At 37.4% G+C, this 12,338-nt stretch overlaps 1 protein-coding gene across 3 annotated transcripts in view; it reads left to right on the top strand.

Annotated features, from left to right (window-relative positions):
• The window catches only part of MAP3K20 (mitogen-activated protein kinase kinase kinase 20), a 167,308-nt gene that overhangs the window by 93,999 nt on the left and 60,971 nt on the right, over positions 1–12,338 (top strand). For all 3 annotated transcript variants that reach the window (XM_055572219.1, XM_055572218.1, XM_055572217.1), the window contains 2 exons: positions 3,848–3,934; positions 9,983–10,057. In XM_055572219.1, the coding sequence (XP_055428194.1) occupies positions 3,848–3,934; positions 9,983–10,057 (162 nt within the window). The remainder of the gene's footprint in view (positions 1–3,847; positions 3,935–9,982; positions 10,058–12,338) is intronic.

Raw genomic sequence — 12,338 nt, 5'->3', positions numbered from 1 at the left:
AAGGAAAAGTACAGAGCATGCTTTACGGATCCTGTTTGTTTAAACAATCACAAATTTTTTTAAAGTCAAGAAAGCATCACATGCCCAAAGTAGTAGTCCGGGAGAGGATAGTTGTTAAGGTAGATAGAGACCATGTTAGTTTTAGAAGTTTATAGTCCATAAACTTTGAAAATGATATCTGTCTAAGGAAGCAATGCAGATATTGAGAGTTTTTCATGTCCTTTCAAAACAGGTGAGTAAGCAGGACTTCTTTGTCAATAGGTATATTTGCTTGCATAAGACATCCCATAGTTCATTAGAAGTCTGTTTCATTCATTGAGCCCCCCTACTCACATAGCAGTCACATGCAGATGAATAAGACCATAAAAAAGAGTTGTCGTTTTTGAAACCCACCCATAAAACCCCAGTGTATTTTTGCTTTTTATTTTTCTTTCTCAGACTTGCTGTAAGAATTTAGCCCTTTGTAGTCTTAAAGTCCCTGGCCCTCCGCAGCTTAATTAGCCTTTGTCTCTTCTTAACACATTGTGAGTCTAGCCAGCCTTGTACAGCCTTAAAATAAACATGCTGGTGAAATGCCAGAAATAGATCTCGTGATCCTTGCTTCTATGCTGGTAAACTTCACTAGGCAGGCCATTGTTTGTATTTTATAAGGAAGTAGATTTTTTTCTGTCCTCTTCTTATGACTTCTCTTGAAGGAGTGTTTAGGATATTATCCACACACACAAAAAAAAGAGTTCAGGAAAGCCAGAATCATTGAAGAATAAGCGTTCTGAGAACCCAAGGTCTAACCACTCTTTAAAAACAAAGCTCTCCTAATGGCAACGCAGAAAGGATTACCTGCTCCAAAGCTTCTCAGCCAAAACCAGTTTTGAAAATAGAGCAGCTTCAGAGTGAGCATCACTGCTTCGCTTGTCTGTGAGTCCTGTTCCAGAACCACCCAGCTCAGGTAATGGCTTTCCATTGTTTGTAAAAGAAAAGGCAGGAAAAGTACACAGCTTTGTCCAAGTTTCTTTTCTGTAAGCTGAAAATAGAAATTTTCCTTGCGAGCACAGTTTAAATGTAGGGATGTCTCAATATAACATGAGTTGGAAAATATTTTTAAGGTGAAAGATCACAATAACGTTTGGCCTGCATCCCCATAACTGATATTTTCAGGCATAGTTTAATATATTTTTAGACCTCCAAGTGACTTCCTCAACTAAGTTACTTTTTTTGTGCCAAATGTGATTTTGCTCAGTAGAAAAAGCAGTTGTGCTATCTCACATCACCTACTTTTTGATACATTTCTGAAGCTGGCAAATAAATAATAGGGAATCATGAGATGTGCTGACCCTGGAATTAAACTCAAGATCTCATCTGGGCTTCAGGATCCAGCAGTTCAGGATGCCACTCTTGCCAGTTTCACATCTATCAGGTGGCTATTCCCTGTGGTAGGTCTTTAGAGACACAGGAGGGAATAGAATGAAACTATCTTATTTTTTCCAGGGTTGGAACCCTTAGAGAAATATAACTCTGATCCTATTAGATTTTTGGACACTTTCCAGTGGAATATTTTGGGATAAAGAATAGCATAAATCTTTTTCTGGTGTCATTCCCCAGGCTCTTAGTTCTGCATCTTACCCTACAAAAAACCCAAGCAGCTTTTGTGTGTGTGTGTGTGTGTGTGTGTGTGTGGTGTGTATTGTGCAGACAGGTCAGAAGGCCAGACTCTGAAAGGAGGGGCACAAGGCTGCTCATCTAAACATTCTGGTGTCCTGGGCATTTGAGGCAGAGTCATTCTTTCCAAAGAATACCAAACCCCTTCATTTCCTTGCTCTTTATACCCCTTCCCCTCCCAACCCCAACACCAGGAAGTAGTGATTGCAGTAAATTGAGGGGCTTCATTTCCTGCTCAGCCCTCTTGCTGCCACCATTGCTCCTCCCCTCCTCCACCACCACCATCCCCGCCCACTGCCCAGTGTCAGGTGACCACATACCTGTTCTGGTTCCCACCTTCCCTGTACTTCCAGCATTTGCTCGAATCAGCCCCTTCTGGGGTGCACCTTACCTTTTCCTAATCACTTCTATGACTAGAATAGAATTATTCAGTAGCTCTTCTAAAAGTACCTTACACACTTGATTAAAAGCCCAAAGAAGCTTTAGGGAATTATTTTTCTCCTGCTTGAGCAGCATCTGCCAATTTCCCTGATTTTCCTGTAATTATCTTAGTATATTAGCCAGAACTCATTTAACATGTTACGGCTCAAGTAAGACTGAGCACTGGCTAAGGAAATAGTGGTTATCGGATTTGCTTGAATAGAGTGTATATTCTCAGTCTGCATTCTTATTTAGAAATGAGTTTTTGTTTTTAGAACAACAGAAATGTCAAGCAGAGGTGCTGCGTGTCTTTGCTTCTGCCTTGGCTCCAAACCTCCCTAAACTAGGGCCTGTTGCACTCTCTTTCTTCCATCTCTATAGTTACCTACTGTTGAGACCTTGACTTTCAGGGTGAGACAGCAAGTTCACATTCTAGCTCTGTCACCTGATAACTGAATGCCTTTGGGCAAGTTTATTTAACTTCCTTAAGCTTTAGTTTCCTCATCTATTCAATATCTATCTGATGGGACTGAGATTAATCATGATAGCATGCCTAAAGGCTTAACAGAGTACCTGGAACATAATCACTCAATAAATGATAGCGGCTGTTATTATTATGCTATTATTGATAAAATTGTAATTGTTTTTGCACTTCACAAAAGTATGGGTAGACTCAAATCTGGATACTCATTTGTATAAATAAAGTGACTGAATGTAAAACTCTCCATTGTGGTGGTTGGTTGCTTGCTAACTTGTGTCTGACTCTTTGACCCCATGGACTGTAGCTGGCCAGGCTTCTGTATCCATGGGTTTTTCCAGGAAAGAATACTGGAATGGGTTGCCATTTTCTGCTGCAGGGGATCTTCCCAACCCAGGGACTGAACCCACTTCTCCTGCATTGACAGGCAGATTCTTTACCATTGACCTCCCTTGGCAGCAAAAATCTCCATGACTCAGAGTTTAAAGAGAATACAAAATCATTAGCTGTTTTCGGCATTTCCCACATCAGTTTGCTTTGTTTCAGCATTCCAGTGCAGATTTATTAATCATGCTAATCTCAAGGATTGCAGAGAGATAACATATACATACATTTGCACACACGTGCACACACATACAGCCTATATGTGTACATAGGTGTTTATTACATTTTAGAATACAATATAATAAATTATATCATAGGTGGGTGAAAATAAGTCCCTTAGACTGACTCATTTTGAGAAAGATTTCTCCAAAACACAAAATCTAAATGTTAGTTTTGCAAGTATCTACCATTTTGGAGTAAGTGGCTTAGCCAGTTTGGGGCTCAGTTTTTTTTTTATTTTATGAGACTGTTATTGAAGCTTTGAAAATATGTTTGAATTCCCAGTTATTTTCATATAGAGATATTTATCAGAGATTGAAGGTGCAAAGAGTTTTGACTAACAAAGTGTAAAATCTAGTTTACGGTGATCCATAGGAATTCTGTTAATTTACAAAATACAGTTAAATCACTTAGGCGCATTGGTTTCATAGAATTTTAAGCCCCCTAGATATTATACTTCCTAAAGTGGATTTTTTTTAAATAAAAGAGAACAGCAGCAACAACAAAATATATGTATATGTATAAAATATATGGAAGAAGCCCTATGCATGAATATATATGTTTTGCCCAAGTTTCTGCAGATGGAGTTGGTTGTGTCTGGTAATTGGATACAGTTAAATGTTAAAGTTTCAGTAATATACCAAAAATATAAAGTACAAGAATAAAAATTCCATTTCCTTTTTGTTCCAGGTTCTCTGGGAGATGCTAACAAGGGAGGTCCCCTTTAAAGGTTTGGAAGGATTACAAGTAGCTTGGCTCGTAGTGGAAAAAAACGAGGTAAGACTACGATCCCCCATTCAGGTACATAGATCAGAAAACAGTATTGGGGTTTTGCAAAAGACTTTTTCATCTTCTTCAAATTGAAAGTAAGTTCACGCTTATGGAAAGATTAGCAGTAGGAGCTAACACAAAGGGTCAAAGTGATGTTATTCCTCATGAATGGACCCTTTACATCTAATTGTTGCAGCTTCACGTCGTGATGCTGTAGATCAAAAATTGTACAAGTACTGTACTAGTTTCTCAGTCTCAATTGTAAAACCTAGGGGTTTGTTCTTAGTGATGAAAGAGGCCGTTGCGTCCAAGGTAGGGGAACAGTTTAACTCCATCTCCTGCGTTTAGGACATCTTTTTTACTGTCCGGGAGTTGATATATCTGTAAGAGACCTTCAGCTACTTCAACTTACCTCTCCCAGCAGGAGTCACTATAGTACAAGAAACTGTCGCTTAGATGAGAATTTCAAAAATAAAAGAAGAAAAAATAGTTTCAAAAAAGGGAAAAATTACAGTTTTGCCACCTACGTTGAACACTACATTGAAGATGAGCTCCTCGCTGGAATTGGCGAGGCAGTGGCGTAACTGCTCCCTTCTTCATGCAGAGCCTTTCCATTTCAAAAGAACTTCAGTGGCGTAAACAGCGTTTGTGCTGTGTCCCCAGCCTCGCTTTTCTTCTTCCCACAAATTGAGGCTTTCAGTTAGTTGGACCTATGAGCCTACATCAGAGAACATGGTACATTCATATCAAAGAGAGCAACTACATTTTGAAAGGTTTAAAATTGTGACTGAAACGCACAGCCATGGAGATTCTCAGCATAAAGATGAAGCATCCAATATCAAGGTATTATGAGAACTTAGATCAAGTGATGGAAGCACGCAGTTGTCTTTGCAACACTGCAGAACAACTTTATTTCACAAAACTTCTTCATTTCCACGTCTTATCTGTGCCCTCCACAAAAGGGAAGGGTGCAGCCTTAGGATAAAATAATTTGCCAAAAGGCAAATATGTAGTAATATTCCCTTTTTAATGCCTTAAAAGAATTAGATTGATCTGCTCTCCATGGTGAGTGCAGGAACAAACTAGATCAATCAAAAAGCTGCTATTGACTGAGAGAAGCCAAGTTTTCATATTTAGATCACATAATCCACAGTTACCTTATTAATTTGTCCTCCTGAGCCATTGAGATTGGATGAAATGTTCATGATAGCTGAAGTTGATGGGAGAGAGCTGCCAATTTAAAGAAAAATGAAAAGGTGTAATATTTAAGAATGTGTCTTACTCATTGTTTCACAGAGGCTGTTCTGTTTTAATTAAATGTGGTAGTTCTTCCTGGTGTGCTATTCAATCAGACCTCACACACAGTATAACTGATTATTTTCATGGTATGAGAACCCACTTCTTTCTGTTCGGTTTCTTTTGCCAGTGAGATGATTAGACATTTAGTTCTGGGTTGACAAATAGAGTAAAGAAGGTTATTGACCTTCTGTTGACTTTGGAGCAGAATATTCAATGTCATTTTTTTTCTCTGTATCATTTCAAAATAAAGTAGGAGGAAATTTTATTTTAAAGCTGACTGAACTCTCCAAATATGTATAAGACAGAGTAATTAATATTCTAAAATAATATTTCATTTAAAGGAGGGCAGAATAGCTGTGAATCTAAAGCCCTTTGAAAATACTGGAGTATCCATCAAGGATTTTTAAAGCTGACGAAAAAAATGAATTTAGAAGCTGCCTTTGAGTAGTTGACTTGAGGCTTGAGAATCCCTCATAAATAGCTTTCAGGACCTCCTCAATGGGTGCATGAGGATTCCATCTCCCTATTTGTCTCTAGGGAATCCCCTAGAGTGTACTGTTTTATCCATGGGGTGATCTGATGATCAGCCAATAACAGATGGAGACTATTCAAATGCCTCCCCTATTGTATTTATTAAATATAATAGTCAGTTGAAAGAAACCCACATGGTAAAATATATTTTCTCAACTTCTAGTGAACCAAATGCAGATTGGGTGCTACAGGGGTATTTATCCATTCTCATTCTGCACATTTCATTTATCAGAAATATGGAAATTAAGTTCAAATGTAGTTTCCATTATCATCATTCAAGAAGATGTCTTCATTTCACCTCATAAATAGTGGCCCTTATTATCAAAACAAATTCTGTTGAGATAGCAATTAAAATAATTCCCAAGGATTTATTTTATAATAAAATTGAGACTTTGACTTAAATATAATTTCTAAAAATCCCTTCAATTTCTAATTATTTTATTTATTTTTGCTCTGGAATACCTTGGGTTATTGAGTTGAAAAGAGAAAGCTGTAATTGTTTTTCAAAGGCCTCATTTAAATAAAGAATGACACGTTTAAACTTTTAGGGAGATATTTTAAATGTGAGCTAGTCATCCTAGACTCATTGGAAGTTGCAAAAATATTACAAAGAATTCTGTGTACCCTTCACTCTGCTTCTCCCACTTGTGAGACATATATATATATATATATATATATATATATATATATAATATCAGAATATATAATATCAGTATATATAATATCAGAACCAGAAACTTGACACTGATACATTACTCTTAACTAGACTCTAGAGCTTATTTGTTTTCACCATTTAGGATTGCTTTTTGCATCTATAGGAAGATCAATACTTTCTAAAAATTATATCTGAAGGCCTTTGATTCCAAACCCCTAATAATGAAATACGGTCTTCAAACAATAACTTTTTCTATTATTAAATTCTATTGAAGCTATAATCCACAAAATGCTGTTAAACTTTACAAAGTAAACAATGAACCATTATAGAAGACATGAAGTTAAGAGAGTATTACTAATTTTTAAATCTTACAGGTATGTCTGTATGCCATTGGACTTTTCCATAAAACTCAATTAGTAGTCATTCAGAATGTCCTAGCAATATAACTCCGTCTTTTCAAGTACATAAATGTGTTTTATTCTAAGTAGCAAAACAGCTATTCTATATTAACATGGAAATCCTCAAAAACTTAATCCATTTTTCTTGACTACACTTTAGAAAAAGGTAATACACTTGACTTAAAAAATAATTATTGTATCTTATGTAGAAAATAGTGCAAAAAAGAAGAATATAATCTTTAAGAAAAATGTCATGCCTAATTTAGTGATTGGGAATTATTTTCATTTTCAGTTTGAAACTTTTATTTTTAAATATTTAAGTTTTGAGTAGTGTTGCAAACCTAGTGTTAATATCTGGTTGTTTCAGGATGTTTTAACAGAATACCCACAGTTATGTAATCACACTTAAATATTTTAGATTCTCTTTTAAAGTACTTTTTAGTTCACCAAAATAATCCCTTACATAGTGTCTGAGTCTCGATCTAACTGATATTTGAACATGTCAGATAATTTAAAATAATTATGTCTCCTTTTATAATGTCTCACATGTGGCATCTAAAAAGTTTGTCAGTGTGAGAAGATCAACACCTATATTCAGCCAGTTCACATTTCATTTCTTGGAAAATGTGCTGAAGTTACGTTGAAAATGTTACCTGTTAGGAAAATTTGTTTTTCATTACACATGATGTGTGTTCAGTCACATAATTGCAGTCACTGTCTGTTTATATTAGTTGCTACCCCAACGATCTTACTTTTTTTTTTGGTAAACTCTTGATTCTCTTTACTTTTATGAAAAGGTTTCCAGTTCTCATTACAGTAGAATAATAGTGCCTTTTACTACATCTTACTCTAGTCTACGAAGGCACAAAACCAGAGGTTTAAAAATGCTTAGTGTAGTCCCTAACTTGCAGAGTTCCTTTTTTTTTTAGCTTTGCTTTAAAGTTTTATTTATTTTGGTTTTCTGATTTTAATTCCAGATTGTCTGTTTTCTTGCCAAGACAACTATTTTTCTAGTTTTATATGTAGCCTCCTCCAAATCTGATGAAATTGTTTTAAGTTTTTTATCTGCAAAACTTCTTGGCAAACAACATTGCAGAAAAAATCTTCCTACTACAGAGGTTCTCAGCTCTGTCACACCCATGAGCGCATGCTCAGTCACTCAGTCGTGTTCAACTCTTTGTGAGCCCATGACTGTAGCCCACCAGGCTCCTTCATCCATAGGATTCTCCAAGCAAGAATACTAGAGTGAATTGCCATTTCCTCCTCCAGGAGTTCTTCCTGACCCAGGGATCGAACCCCAGTCTCATGTCTCCTGCATTGGCAGGCAGATTCTTTACCACTGAGTGATCTGAGAAGCCCCCTTCATACTCAGTACTCTGTTTATAACAATTATTTAATGCTCCCTCTTTATCCCTGAAAGGAAATTCAGTGGTACTACAGCCTACTACACACATTGTATTTTAAGTCAACGTAATACTCTAAATGTAATAAAAGGAAGAAATAAATATGTATTGCAGTGTATAAATGCTCAGGCATGATGACAGTGGAGGTGATAATGGAACACTTTTAGATGCTTGCACCTACAAATAAATAGAATCCAACAGCTACAAATGCAGAATAAAGATGGGTTATTGTGAGTATTAATGATGCCAGTACCATGAGCAGCACTATATCGTAGTCAAGATTTTCCCAATATTATGGTAAGGTTATGAATAATGCAAAAATCAATCTACCCTTGATTTATTTCATTTAGTAGTTGCATTCAAAGAAAGTTCAGAGTATTTTTTAAATATTCAAAAAATACTCTAAGAAATCAAAGTTAGAGTCTAAGCTCAGAAAAGTATAAAGCTCATCGTTTTCTTGTCTTACATGAATGCACATGGGGCATTTGAAGTTTGGTGGAATGCAGGAGAATTTTTAATCAGGCTTTATGATATATTGAAAGATGGTCAGCATTCTTGACCTGCTCTAGGTACAACCCTCCAGACTTTAAAATAAAAATGTCTCTGTAGATTTGTAAACTGCCTCTGGGAGAATTACATGTTCTATGAGAACCACTGCTCTAGAATGTTAGAAAAAGACTAGTCTTCACATTATCTTCTTTGTTCTATCAAGTCCTTATATTTTATGAGTTTGGCCAAAACTAAGCCATGATGAATCATCCATTCAGAGTGTCTCATTTGCCACTGAGAAAATACTTCTATAAAATTATCTCTGTGCTCACGTTTTCAGAAGTTGTATACCTATTGCCAAAGCTGAACTGGTTTCCTAGTTACCTGGCCTATTTGCAATTTTCATAGTCACCTATAAAAATACAGTGATAGGTTCATGCTTTAGGTTTATCTAAGTTAGCATATTGAAAAGCAGAGACATTACTTTGCCAACAAAGGTCCGTCTAGTCAAGGCTATGGTTTTTCCAGCGGTCATGTATGGATGCGAGAGTTGGACTGTGAAGAAAGCTGAGCGCTGAAGAATTGATGCTTTTGAACTGTGCTGTTGGAGAAGACTTGAGAGTCCCTTGGACTGCAAGGAGATCCAACCAGTCCATTCTGAAGGAGATCAGCCCTGGGTGTTCTTTGGAAGGAATAATGCTAAAGCTGAAACTCCAGTACTTTGGCCACCTCATGCGAAGAGCTGACTCATTGGAAAAGATTCTGATGCTGGGAGGGATTGGGGGCAGGAGGAAAAGGGGACGACAGAGGATGAGATGGCTGGATGGCATCACTGACTCGATGGACATGAGTTTGAGTGAACTCCAAGAGATGATGATGGACAGGGAGGCCTGGCGTGCTGCGATTCATGGAGTTGCAAAGAGTCAGACACAACTGAGCAACTGAACTGAACTGAAGTTCCAACTTGCCCCTCTCTTACTGTAGTTTCTTTTGACCAGATTCTATATTTTGTTGCATTTGTTGTTCTGAACCTGATTTCTTCATCCACTGTGATTCCTCTTTGGAGGAAAAGGTAAAGTGTCATTAGAGATTAGATACTATGAATCTAAACATAAATTCTCTCCAGTCACATATTAATCAAAGGATGTTTTAAATTTCATGTCTTGTTTATGCTACTAAATTAATTCTTTCATATCTTCCAATTAGTATTTCCTTCATTTAATGAGCAAATGCCTGTATTTTGTTTTGTTTTGGCTTATTTTTTCTTTCTCTCTTATAGAGATTAACCATTCCAAGCAGTTGCCCCAGGAGTTTTGCTGAACTGTTACATCAGTGTTGGGAAGCTGATGCCAAGGTATATATATATTTGTTGTTATTGTTGTTCTGAAATCTCACTTGTTTGTCTAGCTTTGAGCTTTTAAAACGTGGGATAATCAAATTCATTACAGAGCAAAATGGGGTTGCTGCTCCTTTGAGCCCCAGATTGACTGTGAAGGCTGTCTGCTGACATTTGCTTGGCATGAAACCTAAAATCTCATTACTGGCTCTTTCTTACAGCACTCCAGCATTCTTGAGTCAGTAAAAAAGAATTTTGTTCCTTGTTTTTAATCTTCAGTAATAAGTCTTGCACCTTCACATTATATAAATACTAGCACACCATGCTTATTATAAGCCAGGCACTGTTCTGAACACTTTATCAAGTGCTTTATTTCTCAGAATATCTCTGTGAACTGGGTATTGTTATTGTCCTCATTTTACACATGAAGAACCAAGGCACGGTTAAGTAGTGAGGTCAAGGCCACACAGCCTGTAAGTGCTGGAGCTGGAGGCTGCGCCCAAGCTGACTGACGCGAGTCCCTGCACTTAACCCCCCACACCACATTGCCTCGCTACTAGAAGTCCAATGCACCATCCATTGCGCTGCAGAGCCCGACCACCACACTGCCTTTCTAACCAAAGACCAGGCAAAAGTAGCGCTTCTAGAGAAGCTCGATACATGCTCCCTCTGGAGTTTCAGTGATTTTTTTAAAGCTATCACAATAGAGTTGGAGAAATTCCAAAATTGAGGCTTTCATGTGGTTATCACATTCAAGCACAAATGGCCCATTTCCCTTCCCCGCAAAGACTGGTTTAAAAGACTGTCACATACATACGGAAGTGTTTATAGATAAAATGATAGGCGAGTCTTGGATTTGCTTCAAAATACAGTGAAGGGAAATGAATGATGGTATAGATTAAATAGGATGGGCCGTGATGATTTTTGGAATGATAAGTATATGGAGGGTGTTCTCTCTACTTTGGTGTATGTTTGGAATTTGCTGTAATAAAAAATTTTAAAATTAAAAAAAGATCCTCACAGATGAAGTATTAGAATAAGAGAGAGAGACTCGAGAAAAGAACCAAAATTTTAAAGTTCAAATTTCTGCAGTCCTTCATGGAAATAAGTGTATCACAAACTGACCTTTTAAAGATAGATCTAGAAAGAAAAAAAAAAAAGACGAGAATGGAATTTCTTCCTTAATTTAAACCCAGTCCCTATATGACTTTCAAGAAGAATGAATAATGTACACAGCCATTCCCTTCATCTCCTCAGAGGAGGTTTCAGGACCCCCGTAGAATCCATGGATGCTCAAGTCCCTTATATATCAGGGGTGATTCAGTCACGACCCTTCCCTTCACCCCAACTGTGGTTACACTTCCTCACATTCAACAACCAACTTGAACTCTGGCTGATCGAATCCATGGATACGGAAAGCTGTGGTTTGTCTAGGTGAAATAACTCAGGAACACTTGGTGAGTATGGGAATCGTGTTAGTATCACACAATTCAGGGTGACCCATAAGTAAAGCCCGCTGTTCCATTCCACAAGTGAGAACAACTGAACTCCGAGCACATCAGTGAGGCGAGCAGCCCAGCAACGGACACAGAACCAAGACACCCCTTCTCCCCAGCACCCAGCTTTGTGCATTTCACCTTTGCCCTGATAAACCAGCAGGCTCAATCAGCTTTCACTCCTGTTCATCCAACGACCTTCACCCTTTTTAGAGTCCTGTATTTACTTAGTATTTTTTTTTAAAGAATTAAAAAAATTTTAAACTGTTTAGTACTTTTGTTTAGGATTACTATTGTTTTATGAATTTTTTTGACAAAGTTGATAGGTTTTGAATGGTCTGTCTTGCCCTCTGTGGGCCCTACTTTAGTGTGTGATTTTGCAGAATGTGGGGTTTTTTAAGCATGAAGAGAAATGCCTGCACTTTGCAACTAATCTGGTGGAAATTATAATTGGCTATTTGCAAGATTTCTGTAGAATATTTATTTTATATGATTAAAATACAATCTTTTCATATGCTACCACTTATATATCCATTGTGGCATATTTAGTCATTTTGGTAGTATTTTTCTCTCTGATGTGAAAGTGGAAGTCGCTCAGTTGTACCTGACTCTTTGCAACCCTGTGGACTATACTATACAGTCCATGGAATTCTCCAGGCCAGAATATTGGAGTGGGTAGCCTTTTCCTTCTCCAGGGGATCTTCCCAACCCAGGGATCAAACACAGGTCTCCTGCATCGCAGGTGGATTCTTTACCAGCTGAGCCACCAGGAAAGTCCAAGAATACTGGAATAGGTAGCTTAT

The sequence above is a fragment of the Bubalus kerabau genome, chromosome 3, assembly GCF_029407905.1.
Source record: "Bubalus kerabau isolate K-KA32 ecotype Philippines breed swamp buffalo chromosome 3, PCC_UOA_SB_1v2, whole genome shotgun sequence".
NCBI classification, from domain to species: Eukaryota; Metazoa; Chordata; class Mammalia; order Artiodactyla; family Bovidae; genus Bubalus; species Bubalus kerabau.
The sequence above is the reverse complement of the archived record's forward strand: the minus strand, read 5'-3'. Positions and strand labels throughout refer to the sequence as shown.